The 22976-nt window shown below is 39.1% G+C and overlaps 1 protein-coding gene across 6 annotated transcripts in view; it reads left to right on the top strand.

Annotated features, from left to right (window-relative positions):
• The first annotated feature begins 8352 nt into the window (after positions 1-8352).
• The window catches only part of LOC149255164 (uncharacterized protein ycf20-like), a 32057-nt gene continuing 17433 nt past the window's right edge, over positions 8353-22976 (top strand). Inside the window, exons 1-3 of one of the 6 annotated variants that reach the window (XM_089460363.1) lie at positions 8359-8579; positions 8675-8735; positions 8831-8907. In XM_089460363.1, coding sequence (XP_089316489.1) covers positions 8843-8907 — 65 coding nt within the window. In that variant the 5' untranslated portion in view covers positions 8359-8579; positions 8675-8735; positions 8831-8842. Of the gene's footprint in view, positions 8580-8669; positions 8736-8830; positions 8908-22976 lie in introns of all 6 variants that reach the window. The other 5 variants (XM_089460364.1, XM_089460366.1, XM_089460368.1 and 2 more) reach the window with 5 other exon arrangements.

Here is a 22976-nt window from a genome sequence, read left to right as displayed (position 1 = left end):
TGATCCTGTCAGACAATGACATACATACATACATATATACATGTAAACATTAGCATAAAAAAAATCATGATCCATGATGACCTTGTCAAACATGACATACATACATACATACATGTATACATATATACACATTAGCACAATCATGATGACAACATAATTACCAGATAGCATAAGGTCAAGGTTAAGAGAACTCCCTTTATTCATGCACAACATTGAGAACAATAGTTCCCAACATATCCAAGGCATTTGATGCCTCAATTCCATGTACTTTACCTTTGATGTTACCTTTCTCATGACTGTCCTTCCACTGTGCATTCTTCCAATGGACCCAACTACCTAACCGACTGTCACATTCTTACCTTTAGCTACGCTTGTTCATGCACCGAGCTTCATCCAAGCCTTGGATTACCTGTTGAGTTGCATTCGACTCTTCCTCAACTCCATTAACTTTTCTCTTTCCCAAACCAATTCCCAAAACTCTTACAACATAAAAGACAAGAGCATGAACAAAAAGAAGAAAACCATGAAAATTGATAACAATACGACACCACAAACAAAGCAATATGGCCATACACCATATGTAAACAAAGACATAATCAAGCACAACAAATCACAAAATACCAAAAGCACAAGGCTAACAACAAACACCATGACTCAATCCCCATGGTTCCCAAAGCCTCCAAGGGAAAGCCCAACCTGAGCCTTCTTCACGACTTCATGGCAGTCTCTTTTTCCATGCAATCCCCTGCATCATACTGCCATAAACACATAATTGTTAGTGCATAAATAAACATAACAATACACCAATTACCTTATCTTGTTATGCCAAGCATGCTGCCTTGTAACCAAACACATCCATGCCATCTCTTAAGGGACTCTAATTCCCTGATGGATCCAACTATAACTAGAAACTAGCTGATATACCTATCAAATACATGTTCATAACTACAACACATATCCATATAATGTCAGACAAAATCATGGTTAAGAAGACTTCATGTACGCAAAGCACTCATTCATTTGGAATGATGGTTTCCAAACATAGCCGAAGGAATTCTTGCCCAATTCCTTTCTTTTACCATTTACCTTGCTACAATTGAATCTTACTATATGCTATCACTTCACACAATTATTAAGTATATATAAGCAAATCATTTGGTACCTTGTCATGCTAATACCAAGCATGTTTCCTTGCAACTAGTCACACATGTTAGTCACATGTTCCATAAATCAAGGCATCATGTCTATGAATTTGAAATCAACCTTTGTCAAGTCTAACAATCACGTCATACTCAACAATCAACTCACATTCATCAGCCATAATACATAATGCTACAACTATAACCTACTTACACTCAAGTACATATCAATTGTCTTAATTCATATGTATTAGTACAACCATCTTAAAATAAGATCATTTCTTCATGAAGTCTCATAGACACATACTCATGTCATGCAATTAATCAAACATTTAAACAACAAAAAAACAACACAATCAAACATTCAAGCACCAAGCAGACAACATAAGCAAACTCATACCTTAATGTATCTTAGGGGAGGTTATCTTGTCTGCACAATCAATCTAGATTAGCACGATATAACTTCACAACATATCAACTCAAGCATAAATAAGGTCACAATATCGATAATAGTAACTAGCTAACATGTTCACATCATAAACTCATAAACAATTGTCATTCATGCATAATAATCACATATGCACAATCAATCTAGATTAGTATGACATAATATCACAATAGGTCGACTCGTACCTAAATATTGTAACCATAACCATATGCATAGGCCAATCCAAATCAACATGATATATATAACATCAAGATCTTAATACAATAACCCTAATCATCAAGTTAACTAACATACAACAACACCAAGTAAACATATATCATACTCATCAACAACATATAACATTATCATCAAGTTAACTAACATATAACATCAACAACAATGCATATAACAACAATTTACTATCCTACATGACTATCTAACACATGTGCATATGACCGCACTACCATGCATGTAACCACAACAACAATAGAATGACAAGTATATAAGTAACCCTAATTCATATAACAATCCATTAACTAACTTGCTTGCATGGCAAACATACAATACTTGTATGACAATCTGATCTTACCCCAAAGTCTAGTTCTGCAACCTCGCTCTAATAGTTTGCATCTCTTGTTCTATCTCAACCAACACATTAGTATCATAATAACCAACACAAATGACACAAACTACATACAATGACCTCAAAATGCATGTTTGACCTACTATACATGCATAACTATAACCATGACAATGCATGCATAACAACATATAAACATTGACATGCATAAAAAATGAATATACGACCGACATGCATTCATGACAAGCACATCCCAATATCCACATCATCAACCTATACATGACAACACAACTACAACAATGACCATCACCATGCATACACAACAAACACATATACAACCTGCATGCATGCATGACAGACACATTCCACCCATCTAGTCCAAGTGTTGAACCATGCTCTGATACCACTCTGTAACACCCTCCTCCCACATCTACCCAAGTAACCGACCAACCAGGGTAAACATGTGACAAAGAGTTACTATGATATGGTTCAACTCCCTAAGTGCAGTTAAGGAAGTGGAATCAACAAACCAACACTTCACAGACCTCCCTCAAGTGCTACAGGACCCCCATGAGCTAATCCACCACTCCAGGTGCCCAACCCCTGAGTTAACCTAGCCTTTAAATGAATTAAACCCCCAGTCTCTCCCATGACATGGGCATGCATGCAACTAGGACCCTCCAGTCGCTCCCACAATGCCTGCAAGGGAGAGATTGCAGTCTTTTTCAGCCAGTTCTGTGCCAGAGACTGCGATATTTAAGCCACTTTTTCAGGGCTAGTCTCCAAACCACTGCCTAGAACTTGATGAGACTTTCCAAGGCAATAAATCATACCAAGACAAGGCCTCTAACACAAAACTTTATCAAGGAATTGACCTAACTAAGACTAACCATGACAAAAATTTCGTCGAACACATTGTGCATAGGTAATCTACAAGTCATAACAACACATCTGAGCATAAGGGTCTCATACTTATCTGAGATTCATAAGGAAGCATTGATGCCTTATCACATTAGCTACATTATCATCCATTAGGTCATATATTTAATGTTCATTCATTTATCAACCAAAACATGATGAGAGCCATACATCATCACTGTCATAAAACATACTCATATCCAACATATAAACAACATAAATGATAAGGATACATCAATCATAAATGCCACTTATGAACCAATACACTTGCTCATAAAATGCCAAGGAAAGGAACTCTTATTAACAAATGCAAAAGCCAATTGGGTATGGGACTTCAATGAACCAGCCGACCATAGATTAGTTGAGCCAAATCTTTCTTTCAGCCAATCACCCTCGCGCCATATTCCAAGCATGAATATGGGACTCATAACCAAAACTAAACCAGGGCTTCTTGAGGCTACACCACCTCACCCTCATTAATAGAACTAGGCTTTACCACAATCCTCACTGGATCGCTAGGCCAAAACAAGCATGGATGCCACTAGATTTCTCCACCTACATCATGAGGAATTTTCCTGTCTCCTAGTCATTAGGTTTTACTGTACCAGCAATTCACTGGTCGAGGATTCTTAGGCCTAATCGAGACACCAACCTTTGGGCTTTACCGCAATCCACACCAGATCACTATGCCCTAATCGAGAATCCACCCTCTATGCTTTACCATATATCCCATCCCAGGATTCCTAGGCCCGATGGAGAGCACCCACCTCTAGGATTTACTGCATATCTCGGCATTCACCATTCGAGGATTCTTAGGCCCACCGAGGCAACACAACATCTAGCTTTACTGCAAACCATAGTCTGGTTGAGGGGTCACTAGGTCGTGGCTTTACCACAATCCACAATCTAGTTCAGGGATCACTAGGCTATGTGTTCTTCCTTTCAGAGATCCACCTCACTAAGCTTTGAATCCATTCAACAATCTAGCTCAACCAAAAACATGAGAACCCATCACACCATGGCTATCCGGAAATGGCAAGGCAAGGTTTAAGAACACTTTCACACCTGGGAAAACCCATGCTCGTGACAATAAAAGAACTAAGAACACACATGCATAACCATGCATGCCAAAAAAAGCAAGGGAAATCATACATGCAAATCGATACCTGCAAATAATCTCGTTGTAGCTGCTTGATCCTGCTCTTCCTTGCTTCCTCTTTCTTTCTTTTCTTTTCTTGATCCAAAGCTGAAGTGCTCCAGGAAACTCTAAGTGTCCAAGAGTGATAAAGGGAGAGATCTAAAACTGAACTGACAAAAGTCTATGAACTGATCCTCATAAGCCTTTTTATTAACGAGGCTTCTATTTTCTTCATTTTCTATTATTTTCCTTCATTTTCCTCCTCACATCAACTTGTGACTCTTCACCTTCCTTTTCTCCTATTTTCCATTCTTTTCATAAATAAAATGCTAGTGAATGCCTCATGCCTTTCCAAAGCCTTTGCCATTGCCTTTGCCATTTTGCTTTAGCCATAATAACCAAAATGAACACACACTAGGATGTTTTTCCCACCATTCAGCTTGGAATATGTGTCCCATGACCTTGGGCTTATATATTTTTTACATGGATTTTTTACTAGGGTTGTTATGCACCATTTGAACCTATTTGTGCAACATGTAGTTGCCCAATGTTTTCCTTTGCAATGATAGAAGATTTGTCAATATTTTATGTTAAGTGCAAACAAAAAACCCCTTTTCTTTTTTAACATTTTATCAATTGCACTACAAGAACTCCTGATAATAGCATCCAGTGATGTTGTCTCATAAACAGGTTAATTCTAAAGCAACTAATCCCTGAATTGGCTACTATGTCTTACCAAGAATATCTACAAAAATAAAATAAAATATTCATATGTTGCGGAATTTATAGATACATGGTCTTTTCACTCTCAATGTCGATGATGAGATTCTGGACGCTGACAATAACAATAGACAAAACAAAACAACCCAAAGTTCCAACTAGCAACTTTCTCTTCTCTCCTTAGGTATCATCTCCTTCCTCTCAACTTTACTTTTTAGTCATATAACAAAATGTTGCAATTTTCTATTTATGCAAACATCAATAAGAACTTTGTATTATTTTTTTCCTCATGCAGGGATGATAAAAGTGCAAAAAGCAATACACCAAGTTATTATAGATCTTAAATGTCAATGCTGAAGGAACAATGAACATCACTATGTTCAACCACAAAAAAACTTTTACACTGTAAAACATTCATGTCAAGTAGAGGAATTCTTTTTTTTGCTCATAGTGACATAAATGTTTTGAAACACTGTTTGCAAATTTTTATGTGTCTTGCTATGTGTGAGTTTCGATTCTTGTCAACTAAATAGTTTTATAAGCACTGAATTCTATTTAGTCGAAGTATTTTGAGAAACGTCCAATGCAAACTTTTGCTATACTCTACTCTTTTTCCTTAAGCATTGAATTTTGTTTAGTCAAAATGTTGTAATTTGTTACATTATGCTATCAATCTGAATGAATGTGCTCATGTTATTTCAAGTCTCAAAATGGAAATCACAACAAAGACATAACAACAGACATGTCTCCTAGTCATGTCTTGGATATCATATCATCATTGAATATTGCAAGTTTACGAACCATGTTTCCAAGACTAAGTATCAAAGATTGGCCTTCTTACTGCAATAAACCAACTGCCCCGTATGCATACCCTCGGTTGCGATGAAAAGCTCTTTCGTGTACCTATAGCGTAAGGCAATCCTGAAACTCACCCTCAAAAGTGTGACACCCCACCTTGTGCCAAATGTTGTAATTTCTTACATTATGCTATAAATATGAATGAATGTGCTCATGTTATTTAAAGTCTCAAAATGGAAATCACAACAAAGACATAACAACAGACATGTCTCCTAGTGATGTCTTGGATATCATATCATCATTGAATATTGCAAGTTTACGAACCATGTTTCCAAGACTAAGTATCAAAGATTGGCCTTCTTACTGCAATAAACCAACTGCCCCGTATGCATACCCTCGGTTGCGATGAAAAGCTCTTTCGTGTACCTGTAGCGTAAGGCAATCCTGAAACTCACCCTCAAAAGTGTGACACCCCACCTTGTGCCAAATGTTGTAATTTCTTACATTATGCTATAAATCTGAATGAATGTGTTCATGTTATTTAAAGTCTCAAAATGGAAATCACAACAAAGACATAACAACAGACATGTCTCCTAGTCATGTCTTGGATATCATATCATCATTGAATATTGCAAGTTTACGAACCATGTTTCCAAGACTAAGTATCAAAGATTGGCCTTCTTACTGCAATAAACCAATTGCCCCGTATGCATACCCTCGGTTGCGATGAAAAGCTCTTTCGTGTACCTGTAGCGTAAGGCAATCCTGAAACTCACCCTCAAAAGTGTGACACCCCACCTTGTGCCATGGATAACATCGGAGACAATGCCCTTGATGTAGCCATTGTGCTCTCCATAATCGAGATCGCAAAAGTGGGTAGGTCCCTTCCTGTGGTCCCCCTGTGGTCCTCGTAGTCGAGATTGTGAAAACGGGCAGGTCCCTTCCTGTGGTGCCTGTGGGATCTGAACACCGACCCCACTCCCTTCCTCTCTACTCTGATTTCCTCATCAACCCTTCCTCCCCTGATATAGAAAAACTGTGACAGACGAATATTCTTCAGTCTAGGTCTCTTCATGGGAAACACATTAAATTATTTTTCTATGCTTTACCGAACATCAAACCGTGACAAAAGAATCTTCTTCAATCCAAGTCTCTTCATGGGAAACATATTAAATTATTTTTCTCTGCTCTGCCGAGCATCACGAGCCCACTGAACATACCAACCCCTCCCACGATATGCATCGAAATTATTAATAAGCTGAAAGCTATCCTGATTCCATGGCACCTAGCTTCTACAATCACAAAGTCCAACACTTGCAACCACTTTCCTTTGAATTAGGGTTTTGTTGAAAAGCAAAAAAATATCATACATGCATTTTACACTGTGAGGGCACAACTTTGAAATGCAATATGAATATTTCCAAGGGTCGACTTAATCTCTTTCCACGTCCACGCCATGGTTGGGAGTCGACATTATCTCCCTTCACACGCTATCAAACGAACAAGCTCCGACCTTTGACTAGGTGTCATTAGGTTTCTATTTCATCTCATAGGAATTTTAAAATTGTGTGTATGCGCCTTGGGAAGCATTATTTTATCTATGTAATCAAAGCTATATTGGAAAAACATTATAAACTATTTCAAAATACACTATGACATGCAAAAAATAGCTAATTTATCATATGTGCCTATTAAAAGAAAAATAACATTTGTATTTACATTAAACTTTATGGCAATAGCGAGAAAATAAAAAAAAAAATGAATTCTATGTATAAAATGATATAACTTTGATCATTTGCTCAATGGTATGCTAGAAATTGTAATTTATTTTTACATATATCTCCGCTATCTGCTTTCACAATTATTTAGCTCCTACTACTACTACATGGCCGCGTTTTTGGTTTCATGCCAAGGAAAAAAGACAAATAGGGGATTTATGTCAACGTGCTTTACTACAAGTAAAATAAAACTTCCTATAGATAATTTTGTGTAAATGTGCTTTACCAAGTTTCATAAATTGAAAATCTTGTTGCAAATCGAGTTTTTACCATATTGTTTTTTTAGGTTACTCTATACTCTACAATGTTTATTAAATTTAATAATTTAATAATGTTTATTTTTTTCATTTTTCAATATCTTTATCAACTCTATCATCAAACTTTAAAAGAAAATGACATATTGTGATAATATAAGCACACATCCAAGATAAATTGATGTTATTATTATTGTTTTTTTTATAGATAAGATATTCTGCATTCCTACTTATTGTAAGTCACTAATGATATATATTTGCATCAAAATTATATCGCAATAGAACATAATTTCAATGCATATGTAATCTATATTCAACAAAACATAAGTTATGTGAAATGATTAAAATCTACAAGTATAATTAATTACAATGAATTTTTATTCTACTACCATTTAAAAAATTCAATTAATTAAACTAAGAGGCAAAAAAAAAAAAATAGCTAATATAATAAATTTTTTCAAAACACACTAACTATATAACCTTGTTTAATACAATTTTTTCACAAATACCTTGATAACATTCAAAAACTCTCACTATCAATGAATTTAAACATGTAATCTCTTAAAATCACGTTGATATCTTGACAACATTCAAATAGTGTATTTGATCTATGAATTAAAATCTTGGAGCTAAATATAACAGAAAAGTCACTATGAGGTAAACGACAAGCTACTGCGTGTGTTTGGCGGTTACAGAACATGCTTTCGGGTAAGGGTTTCAATGGCGCCTTAGGGTTTGAAAATGAACTCGCCTAACTGCTAAATTCCACGGCCCATGGACACCAACATGCAGAGAACAACGCTATGGAAAACGCTGTCAGACCATAGGTACCGCTTCAGCAAATTCTTCCTTTCAACAACGAATATGATAAACACAATTTCATCTTAGGTTAACACTAAATTGCCATATATTTGAAGTTCAGGGTTGTAAATTCGAGGTTTAATCCCGGTTCCCGTTTCCTTTCTGCGACTAGGATGCAACAGGTGAGGTTAATGCTATTGCCAAACAGCATATCTTTTAGTTTCTCTTATGGAATTTAATATACTTCGTAGTGTATGCCCCACTTTTTTGTTGTCAGTTCTAGTGTTTGATGGAGCTCAGAGGGCGAGGATTTTCAGAATATGAATCAAGGTTCGAGTCGCAGGGAAGACCCCGGTAATAGTTGTCACACACAAGCGTACTATCCACTTTGGAGTTTATGCCTTGATTTTATAGGGAATTATTTTATAAGGTTTATTTTGGACAGGTTGATTTTCTTGGAAACTTGGGTAACTTAAACTGAACTTAAAGTAAATCCAAAGGAATTTGCTCAGAGTACGCCACGAACTAGCCACAGTTGCCAAAACTTCGGGTCAATTTAGTCAAACATATTTTGAGTCAAATTATCACATAGCACAGCGAAAACCCATTTTCTTAGATAATGATTTGTCATTAATTCTATTTAGCTTATATTAACTACCAGTGAAATATAGCCCTTTTTCATTTTCTATGTCAATGATGATGCAGTTTAGCTTCTGCAAACCTCAGAGGTTCTGGTTTGTTAGACTAAGTTAGAATGTGGTTCTCGAATACTATTGCAGTTTCACATTGCAGATTTCTATAGCTCAATTTTATAAAATAATTGATTTCCAGCTAAGAAATCCGTAGTTATCGAGTGTCTTTGATTCCCCATCTATAGAGTATACTGCCCACTATTGCCATCACATCAATCTCACTAATACATTGTCATCGGTTGAGCAGTGTTTAGTTAATAAAATAATTGCAAGTAGAAATGGCCACCGTCCAAGATAAGTTGCCAGGTTGTTGGTTCATCAAGCTGTCTTTCGCAGTTTGCAGTCTGCCTTATTTGAGGACGTTCTATCTGCCTATATTCAACAGCACGAGCACAAGATGGTATAAATTCTTTGTAATCATCCAGTGAATTTTAAAACCTGATAATCACCATCAGAACGTCCTTTATTTCTTTATTACTGTAACTTCGGTTATTCGTCCGCGACAGAATAAAATCTTAGTTCTTGAAACATCATGTCCAGACATGCATATCCTTCTCTTATATCTTTGAAACAAGAACAATTATAGTTGAAATTTCTAATAAATTTTATAGTTTGCATACTAGTAAGATTTGCTAAGGTTTGTACACCTTAAGAAAAATTTGTCCTTAAATTTGTCCTTGCTGGAAACCAAATAAAACTCGTTTTAGGTTGTATTCTTCCCGAGTACCAAGAGGTTAGAAGAACATATTTGATAACAGCGTGGATCCATTGCTTTTTCTTCTAGTAAAAATTACACCTTAAAGATTGTCTCCAAGTGCCAGAATTCATGTTCGTGCAGAGAGGAACACAACCAATGCATGTAAAAGTGTGCCTTAAGGGATTTTAACAATGGGTTGTCCAAACCTTAATGTCTTCTGTTAAGTGATTTAGAATTTTTGAAATACTGCAAAATTTTGGGTATGAGAAATCAGGCTCTGTATTTCATTGTATTGCAGCACTTGTATGCTGTCATTGTTCATATCCTTATGTTCAACCTTGGATAAATAGAACTTTGAATTTCTGTGCGAGGAGGACCATTTTTTCCCTACAAAGTCACCAAACATTTGCCCATATGCATGCACAATGGAAGAGCAACTTTGGGACTTCATGGCCCTCTCTTGGTGTTAATTTTAGGATAACAATGGTATGTTCTATGCTTAGAGCAATTTTACTTCAATTTCTTTATTAGCCCAATATCATTATCCAGTTCAGCAATCACATCATCATGATAGTAACATGCAGTTAGAACATAAACAACAACAGTAGAAGACAAGCCAACACAAGAGGACACAAGATATGGCACCAGCAGGAACAAATCCCAATGTGGGGAAACCCTTGATCAATTCTTCTTATAATTTTTCAAAAGTTCAGCAGAGAGAGAGAGTACAATTTATAATATTCACTTGCCCAATTTGATCAGCCAAAATAGTAGAAACAGAAACAGAAATTGACCTCCAAAACAGCTTGGTCAACTTTGGTCAACTGGGCCTCCAACAGCAAGATAATGCAGCCCAAAACAGTCTGAAATTAACCGGTCAAACCTGGTCAACTAAAGTCAATGCAGCAACCAAAACCAGGGCAGTTAACGCTGGTCAATGCAGGGGTCAAACTGCCTCAGTTTTTTGTGCTCAGAACTGTGGCTGCCCAAATAGAAGTCTCCCTCACAAAACTGAAGTCAATGCTGGTCAAAGTCAGCCTCTTGAAATTTCGGTCAAATCCGGTCAACGCAGCAGCTAGAAAATCAGACTTTCCTTCGCACGTATAGAGAGAGAAGCCCATAAATTTGTACCCAATCAAGATGAGAGAGAGAAAGATGAATGAGAGTGATGCCAAAATGAGGAGGAGGCACCTTGTATTTATATGCAACGTTGAAAGCTGGAGGAAGCTAATTTGATGGCTGGCCGACCTTGAATAAATTCATAACTTCATTTGTATATGTCAGAATGGGATGATGTTTAGATCAATCCTACACCTCTCGGAAAGAGGAATCCAAGAAAAATATTAGCTGCCTCATAAGAGCTGTCCAAAGTGATGTTTGGCCCTAGTTGCCAAATTTAACACTCCCTCTCAACTAGGGAGAACATCCCCTGCCAAACTGTCTGACAATCTGTACCATCCCTGTCACTGCTCTGCTCTGTTGAACCATGAAGAAAGAAGAAATGATCGAGAATGTATCATACCATTCTCCATTGACCCGAAGTCAGTCTCCAATAATAAAGAGTGTGTCATACCACTCTTAACTGACCCGAAGCCAATTTCCATTACTCTCAGATCAATATCAACATCCTAGCATAGGGAGTACGGTAGTACACGATGCGTCCATCAATAGTACCATTCCTATCCTCATTTCTTTACACATTGGCCAAATGAGAGGTACTTCCCATGAGTCCCAGACTGCAGGGGTAGGATGTGTCGGCAGGAGAAGGTGAACCACTCATCCTATGCATATGCCACCATGAGTTATCACAAGGGAAGGTGAACCACTTACCCTGTACATTGCGCACCATTAGGGGAAGGTGAACCACTCACCCTATGGTCGCTCATTGCTCCAAGAAGTACCCCAAGCCCCTCGGAGCTCCCAGAGCTCAACATCCATCTCAGACGTGACCCTCATAAGGGGGTCTCTCCACGACTCCAAGTCGTTCACGGAAGGTTAAGAATTTGACCTTTCCCAAGGGCTTGGTAAGAATATCGGCGACCTGATCATCAGTCCCAATGTGTTGGAGCTTTATTGCTCCTCGTTGTACCATATCCCAGATATAGTGGTACCTGATATCAATATGCTTGGAGTGGTCATGAAACACGGGATTCTCCGAAAGATGAATCCCACTCTGATTGCCGCAGAAGATCACGGTGGTATCCAATGCATGTCCAAACAACTCACTAAAGAGCTTCCTCAACCAAATAGCTTCATAGGAGGCCAAACTAGCAACAATATATTTAGCCTCAGTGATGCTCAAGGCAACCGACTTCTGCTTCCTGCTCATCCATGATATCGAAGCAGAACCTAGAGAGAAGCAACATCCAAATGTGCTTTTACGATCTACCACACTGCTAGCCCAGTTTGCATCAAAGTAACCATGGAGCCTCACATTCCTAGTAGCGTATCTCAATCCATAATTGGTTGTGCCCTGAAGATATCTCAAGAGATTCTTGGCAGCAATCCAATGTATGTGATGAGGCTCGACCATACACTGGCTCAATGTATACTACAAAACATATGTACGGACGGGAGTTCACCAAGAACATCAAGGCCCCCATGAGTTGATGATACTCAGAAGGATTTCCCAAATCGGGCCCAGTAGCACTTCTGCATAACTTCTTGAAGTTAAGTTCCATCGGAGTAGTCACGAACTTGCAGTCCACCATCCCAAATCTTTCAAGAATCTTCACAATATATTTTCCTTGGGAAAGGAAAATCTTGCTTGGCTTTTGCCAGACCTCCAACCCTAGGAAGTAATGCATCAGTCCCAGGTCCTTCATCTCGAATTCAGAAGCCAACTCCCTCTTACATTGATGACTAAGAGGGTCTACACCTGTCAGAAAGAGATCGTCCACATAGAGTACCAAGATGAGAGGTCTATCATTCTCAACCTTAAAATAAAAGTTAGGATCAACTTCACTTCTCGTAAATCCTAGCTTCATTAGATAGCTATCGATCCTCTCATACCAAGCTCGGGGTGCTTGCTTCGACCCATAGAGGGCTTTCTTCAACCTACATACATGTGACTGACGATCTTGAACTTAGAACCCCTCAGGTTGTTCTACATAGATTTCCACCTTAAGTGAACCATACAAGAAGACAATCTTGACATCCATCTGATGAAGATTCCATCCTTACGTGGCAACAAGGGCTATAGTCGAACGATGGTGGTGTAGTGGGCAACCAGTGCAAATATCTCATCATAATCTACACCTTCTTTTTGAGAGAAGCCTCGGGCAACGAATCCGGGCTTCAACTTTTCAACACTTCTACTAGCTCCATGCTTGATCTTGAAGAGCCATTTTGAGGTGACAACGAATTTGTCCTTGGGTCTAGGGACCACATCCCAAACATCATTCTTCATAATTGACTCATACACTTTGTTCATTGCATCCTTCCAAACCTGGTGTTTGGCAGCTTTTTCGAATGTGCAAGGCTCAGATTGAACAATGGTGCTCATAGCAATTAAGTACCCTTGGTACCTATTCGTCTTCTTACTTTCACGAAATGTCCCCTAGGTGCAACATGTCTCTTGGCATCTTCGAGAGTCTTCCTAAGCCATGAGGGTCTCCTTTTCGAGGAGGAGGGCTCATGAGGGGGTGGATCAATGGGATCCATTGGTCCTTCAGCATCAGGCATCTGCTCATCCTACAATTCTCCCTGCTTTCCGGAATCTGCTTCTTTGTCCTTTCTTGGAAGAGGAAGGTTACTAATCTTCCCAAGGGCAGCATCCTCATCGAAAGTGACATCATGAATTATCACCACTTCTCTTTGAACAGGCACATAGATTCTATATGCCTTAGAAGTTTCACTGTAGCCCACAAATGTTCCTTTCTTCCTGGAAGCATCCAATTTGCTTCTCTTTTCTTTCGGCACATGAAAATATACGGGGCTACCAAAAATTCTAAAGTGAGAAACATCAGGCTTCTTATCGGTGAAAACTTCTTCGGGGGTCTTGGAGTTCAACACTTGATGAGGGCATCTATTTTGAACATACATAGCGGTGTTTGCAACTTCGGCCCATAAGAACTTCGGAAGGCTTTGATCATGAAGCAGGGCACAAGTGTCTTCTACAATAGAAAGATTCTTCCTTTCAGCAACACCATTTTGCTCAAGAGTATATCCGGTAGTAGTCTCCCTCTTAATGCCAGCTTCTCTACAATAATCTTTGAACTTATTTGGTTCCATTATCAACCCTCAATATTTCGATTTTCTTCTCAGTTTGATTTTCGACCAAAGCTTTGAAAGAACGAAACCATGAGAATACTTCGTCCTTCTTCTTCAAGAAATATATCCAAGTCTTGCGAGAGAAATCATCTATAAAGATTGCATATTATAAGTATCCTCCCAATGAGTTCACGAGCGTTGCACCGGATAGATCAGAATGAACCATATGCAAAATGTCTGTGGTCTTGCTATCACTTGAGGGGAATGGTCCCCTTGTATGTTTTCCCTTGGCACATCCCTGACATACACCTTCATGTTCTATTTTGAATTTAGGCATACCTATAACCATCTTCCTTGCATCAAGTAGAGCCTTATAGTGAAGATGAGCAAACCTCCGGTGCCATAGTTCGGATTGAAGAGATGTGTCGCAAGACATAGCTCCTAGTGGACTTCCTCCAAGAGTAAATGCTTCTTGAAATTTCTTTTCCATACACGTACCTTTCCATCAATGAATGCCACCTTAAGTCCTTTGTCTTCCATCGCCGAGATAGACACAAGATTCTTCTTTAGATTAGGTACATATAGTACTTCTTGAAGATGAATGATGTTACCTTGATTCAATTGAAGGGTAACATTCCCAACTCCCTTCATGGGATAAGTGGCATTGTCTCCAAGGATAATTTCCAAATTTGTATCCTTCTCTATTAGATTTGAAAGAGCTTCCTTATACCTGGTGAAGTGCCTTGAGGCACCACTATCAATCAACCAATTTCCCAAAGTATCCAGAGAAGAGGCAGCAAAGAGGGTAGATATAAGATAAAATTCCTTTTTGCTTAGAATTTACAACAATAGACTCATCATATCTGGAGTTTTTTGTTCTTTTAGAAGCTCGATCTTTTCTCTTTGTTGTTGAACTTGCCATTCCTTTGATTGTTGATGTTGCCCCTGGAATGATTGTGATCATCATCATGAGATGTATCCCTTCTATTTGGACACTCCCTGGCATAGTGACCAAACTTGTTGCAAACGAAGCACCTTCCCTTCCTTCCATTTTTGAATCTCGGTCTTCCTCGAGTTTGCTTCTTTGAAACTGCATTGTTCTTCTTCTTGGCATGACAAAGAATGTGGTAGGATTATTCCTATTTGAAGACATCTCCACTTCCATCATCCTTGTTTCTTCTTGAGAACATCTAGTCAGCAATTCTTCAAAACCTAGAATTCTGTCGTTATTGAGAATAGTAGTGTTGAACACATGCCATTCGGGAGGAAGACCTCCAAGGGAAATGAGAGTGAGCTCCCTGTCAGCAATAACTTCACCAATCGAAAGAAGATCATTTTTGATCTTAGTAATCCTCATAAAGTAGGATTGAATATCCTCACCTTTTCCCTTCTTTATATCCTTCAGGCTATTCTCGAGGAAAATAATTTGATTTGCATTGCTAGATTTGAACATGCAAACCAACCTGTCATATATCTCCTTTGATGTGTTCAAATCGGAAATGTAAGCAACTAAATGCTTATGAATAGAATCCCTGATGATCTTCTTGGCTTTGACTTCACCTTTCTTGTATTTCATTTTCGCAGCAGCCGATGCATTAGAAGGAGGTTCTGAAATTTTTCCCTGCAGATAATCCATCACATCTTGTTCTTCTAATATCAAATCAAGAGACATCTTCCATGCATGATAATCATACTTATCATGAAGCTTATAATCAGACTTGAAGTAGGATGTGGAAGCCATTGAATCTTGTCTTTGATCAATGATTTCTCCTCTTGGTGATTGCTCTTCTCACTCTTGCTTGGGCTTTGTCTTCACCTCAGCTCCGATTCCATGTTAATTTTAGGATAACAATGGTATGTTCTTATGCTTAGAGCACTTTTACTTCAATTTCTTTATTAGCCCAATATCAATATCTAGTTCAATAATCACATCATCATGATAGTAAAATGCAGATAGAACATAAACAACAACAATAGAAGACAAATCAACACAAGAGGACACAAGATATAGCACCAACCAGGGGCAAACCCCAATGTGGGGAAACCCTTGATCAATTCTTCTTATAATTTTTCAAAAGTTCAGCAGAGAGAGTACAATTTACAATATTCATTTGCTTAATCTGATCAGTCAAAACAGTAGAAATAGAAACATAAATTGACCTCCAAAACAGCCTGGTCAACTTTGGTCAACTGGGCCTTCAACAACAAGATAATGCAGCCCTTAACAGTCTAAAATTAACCAGTCAAACCTGGTCAACTAAAGTCAACACAGCAACCAGAACTAGGGCAGTCAATGTTGGTCAACACAGGGGTCAAACTGCCTCGGTTTTTGTGCCCAGAATTGCGGCTTGCCCAAACAGAAGTCTCCCTCACAAAACTGAAGTCAACGCTGGTCAAAGTCAGCCTCCTGAAATTTTGGCCTCTTGAAATTTCGGTCAAATCTGGTCAACGCAGCAGCTAGAAAATCAGACCTTCCTTTGCACGTGTGGAGAGAGAGAGAGAAGCCCAGAAATCTGTACCCAATCAAGATGAGAGAGAGAAAGATGAATGAGAGTGATGCCAAAATGAGGAGGAGGCACCTTGTATTTATATGCAACGTTGAAGGCTGGAGGAGGCTAATTTGATGGCTGGCCGACCTTGACAATTTGTCCATAATCAAAATAAATTCATAACTTTATTTGTACATGTTAGAATGGGATGATCTTTAGATCAATCATACACCCCTCGGAAAGAGGAATCCAAGAAAAATATCAGCTGCCTCATAAGAATTGTCCAAAGTGATGTTTGGCCCTGTTGCCAAATTTAACACTTGGGCAGTCAAGAAATTAACAGACATTGTTCTATCTGCTTCCATCGATCCTTCTAGCTTTAGATTGGTTAAGAACTCTATAATCAACTCCCTGTTGTAGGCATTCCAAGAAGAAAAACAACATTGAAACTGGTTGTCGGCTGTAACATTCTAATGACACTAAAGAAAGAACCCCTTTGGATTTGAACAACCTCTAGGCACATTCCAATACCCAAGTCAAAAGATGGTCTTTTAGTTACTGTAATAGTGATATATTTGCTAATGTAATGTTTTATAGTAATGAGTTTTAGATGGAACTGAAAATATTTAAAGCATCTTTATTTTGGATTTTCTGGTCAAGTTCAAGTCCCGTGCTAGGTGATATCTATCAAAAACAGCTGGCAGCCCTGTAAAGCTCAAACAATTCCATCCAAACTGTACAATTCCATGAGAATTCTGATCTGCTAGTATGAACAATCTGAAAATAAGTTTTCTTTTTCACAGTCACAAAATTTCTCTACCAAATAGCAGTGGAATAGAACATAAATAATTTGCACAAATTCACACAAGAAACAACACAATTTTCTAAGGAACCCGACTGGGAAAACCCTTGTTTGCTTTAGAATTTGACCGAGAAAAATGAGCAATATATCTCTTACAAATAACCCTGTTTCAATAGATAATACAATCTGATCTCTTAGCTTTAATTTAGGCTTGAAACAACCTGCAAGATGCTGATCTTCTTCCTCCTGCTATGCATACTAGATGCTCCTATTTTCTAGCGCAAATCCTTAGGAAATAGGCCCCTATTTCATAGCGCTGGTTGAGGTCCTATTAAATAGGTATTTCCTCTATTTCTATGTGCACTTCCAAGAAGTAATGCTCTCCACAATAATTCGCACAAGAAACTGTTGCCTCGTTCCTCCACAAGCTCTCTTGCACACAAACTTGTGCTCAAGAATGATGATACAAAGTGCGCCTTCGATCTCCTTTTAAGCAATTTGATTTGGCTATTGTTAGTGAGTTTTCTAAATTAGGAGTTGAACAAGCTTTTCTAGTTAACAAAATTCAACACAAGTTGTTAACTCGTGAGGAGGCTAACTCCACTTGAGCTTTCAATTCCCAATTTAATTCACACTAGAGAACAAATAATTCGGTCCTCCACAAACTCGCACTAGTCAAACTGTTTTTTGAACTCGTCCACATCACTGGAACTCGTGCATGATTAAGAAGATTACTAAATCAATTACTTGAATTAAAGCACAAATCAAGGAATCCATTCCTTCACTATTTTTCAACACTCCTGTTAGCGAGGAAGGGATTTTGTACAACTCCCAACTTATCTTTATCATGAACAAAGCTGCCTCTTGCCAATGCCTTTGTTAAGAAGTATGTTGTCTGCTCCCTTCTTGGAATGTATGGTAGCTTGACTATCCCCTTCTACACACAATCTCTAAGATGGTGATATTGGATCTCGATATGCTTTGAGCGATCATGAAACACTAGATTCTCAAAGAGCTTAATGCAATTCTGATTATCACAATGTATCATGGTAGGTTCCATCCTCTGTCTGAAAAGTCCCACAAGTAACTTCCTCATCCAAATAACCTTGCAAGTTGCTTGACTAGCAAACATGTAGCCGGCCTCTACTGAACTGAGTGTTGAAAAATGTGTAACTAGGTTCAATTTTCATAAGTATGAAATGTATTCTTGTAAATACAAAATAAAAAGAAAATTATTATTATTATTGAAGCATGGGTTTCATGCTCAAGTTCTTTTATTTTATAGGTCAAGCATCCACTGAGTACTTCTAGGGTTTGTCCTAGGTATAAGAGTCATTGTCATATATTGAAGACCCTATGGGCACATTGTAAATTGTAAAGAAAAAATTATTTTGTTTTTAAAGTGTCAAAATACCTCCAAGATCAAGTTGACCTAAAGAGCTGTAAAGTCGGCCTACATGAAGAGCCACGCTCACCCTTGAAGAAGCCTATATATAGAGAGGAACTCGTCGTCCATTCACCACTCACTCATCTCTTATGCAAAGAAGCAGATGAAGAAGAAGAAAGTCGAGAAGGAAGTGCGAAGAAGAGGAAGTCGAAGTGTTTTGGGTCTTATCTATCTCTCTAGGGAAGATCAAAGTTAGGGTTTTTGCACTGGGATCTTTTGTGGTTCGATCTTGGAAGAAAAAGAGAAGGGAAGGCAAGCAAAGGTCTCTTAGGGCATCTTATTAGCCCTAAGACTCAAGACAAGGCAAGCGAAGTCAAGAGGAAGGCTATTAGAGGGAGATTGAAGTCTCCAAGAGAAGCAACAACAGTTGCAACAGTTGCTGGGGGGGGGCAGAATTTCAGATCTACTAGGAGGTCAAAGATATTGCAGCAAGAGGCTGTGGTAAACTTGATCTTGGAGGGTATTTGTTTGAGTCTTTAGGTCATGGTATTCGTCAATTGAAAGATCTATAAGAAGAGAAGAGATTTACGGGTTTTCCCCTCAAGAGGAGGGGTTTTGGCCTTAGCTTGCAGCCTATATACTGTGTCATTGTTCTTATTGTTTTGGTCGTTGTTTGATGTATTGCACATTGGAATAATGATGAACATAGCTAATAAGTAAAAAGTAACACAAACAATTATCAGGTAAAGAGAATTAACATATTCATTGCCCTATTGAATTCTCAACACTGAGTGCAATTGATCTTTGCTTTCTGCTATACCAAGAAACTGCAGCTGACGCAATGTTGAAGGTGCCACTTGAAGTGCTCTTTCTGTTTGTGGAGCTCCCTGCCCAATTTGCGTCTGTGAAGCCCTTAAGCCTCACTCCATGGACCTGTCTATACCATAATCTGTAGTTTGTTGTGCCTCTGAGATATCTCAACACATGCTTTGCAACAACCCAATGCACTTTTGTCGGTTCCACCATGAACTGACTCAGCTAGTTGACTACAAAACAAATATCAGGTCATGTGTTGACCAAGTACATCAACGACCTAATGAGATCTTCTTGTATGTGACTAGAGGTGTGGCCATGGGCCAACAATCTTGCATATGAAATCTCTGGAGAATCTTTGTTGTGTACTTGGCGTGTCCCATGAAGATCTCACCATCACCTTGCCAAACTTCCAAGCCAAGGTAATAGTGCATAAGCCCCATATTCTTCATCTCAAACGCCCTTCTAAGGTCCTCCTTGCAATCCTGGATCAAGCTCTCATCTCCAGTCAATATAAGACTGTCGACATAGAGTACTAGAATGAGCATAAGCCCTCCAACCATGATGTAGTACATGTTAGCATCCACCTCACTCTTAGTGAAGCTTAATCCTTGAAGGTAGCTGTCAATCCGAGTGTACCATGCTCCCGGACTCTGCTTGAGTCCATAAAGAGCTCTCTTCAGCCTACACACATCTGTGTCTCTACTGAACTGCTTGAACCCCTATGGCTGCTCTATATAGATCTCCTCCTCAACAACTCCATTGAGGAAGGTTGTCTTCACGTCCATCTGGTGGATCGTCCATCCTATTTGTGCTGCAAGTGCCAGAATAGTCTTGATAGATGAATACGGTGCTAGTGGGGCAAAGGTTGCTTATAATCTATGTCCTCAATCTGTGAGAAGCCCTTGGCCACAAACCTGGCCTTGAACTTCTCCACACTCTCATTTGCACTTGTGCTTCAACACCCATCTTGATCCAACTACTAATTTCTCCTCAGGTCGTGGAACAATCTCCCAGACATCATTCTTCATGATAGAGGAATATTCCTCCACCATGGCATCTTGCCAAACCTACTAAGAATTTGTCTTCTCATAAGAAGAAGGCTTAGTGTCCACTAACTCTGTCAGAAGTGCCATATAACCTGCGTATCTCTGTGGCTATCTACTCTGCCTAAACATGGTGCTAGGAGTCTCGACCTGCTCCTGAGCCTCCTGAATCAACTTCTCAGCCCACTTGGCCTTCTTCCTCCCTCTAGTGGGTGGCTCTGGCTGATCTGTTTGCTCTCGACCTGGTTTCTCCTCCTCATCTAGCTGCAAATCCTGCTACGCTACCCTCTTGCCACTAGACTGTGGCTGTAGCTGAGTCTGAGGTGTTGGCTGTGACTTTTGTTTGGGAGTGAGTAGCTCCTCCTCAGGAACTACAATCTATTCACACTCTAAGGAAACTCTCAGAGCCTTATCTTCCTAGAATCTCACATCTCACCAGAGAATTGTTGTCCTGAATCTTGGAAGATACACCCTGTATGCCTTAGATGTCTCACTATACCCCACAAAGATACCCTTCTTTGTTGTGGCATCCAACTTCTTCCTTGTTATCTTTGGACACATGACAGTAGACCTTTGTGCCAAAGATCCAAAAGTGTGAAACATCAAGCTTCTTGCCTGTGAAGACCTCCTCTGGTGTAGCTCGTCCAAGCACCTTGTGTGGACTCTTGTTCTGCATAAATACTGTAGTATTGCATGCTTCTACCCACAAGAACTTAGGCAGATCCTGATCATGCAACATGGCTCTAGCTACTCCAACAATACTCTTGTTCTTCCTCTCACCACCCGATTCTGCTAAGGGTTATGAGGTGCTATCAACTCTCTTCTAATACCTTTCTTTGCATAAAACTCCTTGAAGGCATTGGAGATATATTCTCCACCATTGTCATTTCTCACTGCCTTGATTTTCTTCCCAGTCTGCTTTTCTACCAAGGCCTTAAACTCCATGAACCTATCTAGGACCTCATCTTTCCTTTTCATTAAATAAATCCAAGTTTTCCGAGAAAAACCATCAATGAAAGTAACATAATACTTGTGTCTCATCGGTGATGGAGAAGAGAAGGGGCCACACACAGAATGCACCAACTCCAAAATACCTTTGGCTTTGCTATCTTTACCATGGAAGGAAGACTTAGCATACTTTCCAAGTGTACATCCCTTGCACACTCCGCTCTTGTTAAGGCCTCCTGCTGGTAATTTTGTGGCAATTTACTGAAGAATCTTCAACGCCCCATGATGTAAGTGTTCTATGCACCTGTGCCAAAGTTCACCTACATTCTGCTCAAGGCTGCATCAGTCTCTACATGCAACTTGTAGAGGTTTTTCACCCTCACACCTATCTCCTTCTTACATCCAAAAGCCAAGTGTTGGAGGTAAGCCTTACCTTTGTTGCAGATGACATCATATCCTTTATCCTCATGAATAGCTACTGAAATCAATGTCTTCTTCAGCCATGAAACATAGAAAACATCTTTAAGATGAAGAGTATTACTTGACTCCCTCTCATAGCTAATAGTACCAACTCCCTTGGTAGTGTACTTGCCATTATCTCCAAGCTCAATGTTCACCTGCATATCCTTCTCATCCAGTTGGCTGAAATACTCTCGATTTCCAGTTATATGGAAAGAGGCTCCTGAATCAATATACAATGTACTACTCCCTACTGAACTTTCTATGCAAGCTATCAATGAGAAGCCTGTCTCAAACTAAGAGTCAAGCTCATCTACCTCAATTGATGCAACTACATGCTCCTTATTCGATCCCTTCTTCTTCCAGTTAGGACAGTTAGAAGCATAGTGTCCAAAGGTATGGAAATGGAAGCATTTGTTCTTACTCAGATCCATCTTCTTCTTATCAACCTTTTGACTGTTCTCGCTCTGCACTTTGACTCTCTAGCCTTTGACTTTCCCCGCAAGAGCAAGATTTTCCTCCTCCTTCTCAACCTTGGATCCCTTGCGACTGCTATTAGAAGTCTCAACTAGTTTGAGCCTTAGCTCCTTTTGGATGAAGTCACTCCATAGGTGTTCCCAATCCGACAACTTATCTCGTCCAATAATGCTTTGAACAAAAGTATGCCAATCTTTGGTAAACCCATTTAGAGCCACATGCACTAGCTCTTTGTCCATGGGCTTCTCTCCAACAACTTCTAGCTCATCACAAACTTCTTGAATTTTGGTGAGATAGGTAGTTACACTCTCACCCTTCTGCATCTTGATTGTCCTCAACTTCTCTTTGAGGACCATCTTCCGGTTCTCGGAAGAGTTTTGGTAGAGCTTGACTAAGGCATC

This window comes from Pinus tabuliformis, chromosome 7 (assembly GCF_031772625.1).
Source record: "Pinus tabuliformis cultivar Carrire ecotype Pingquan chromosome 7, CPIR1, whole genome shotgun sequence".
Classification (NCBI taxonomy): domain Eukaryota; kingdom Viridiplantae; phylum Streptophyta; class Pinopsida; order Pinales; family Pinaceae; genus Pinus; species Pinus tabuliformis.
Note: the sequence above shows the minus strand (reverse complement) of the source record. Positions and strands in the feature narration are given on the sequence as shown.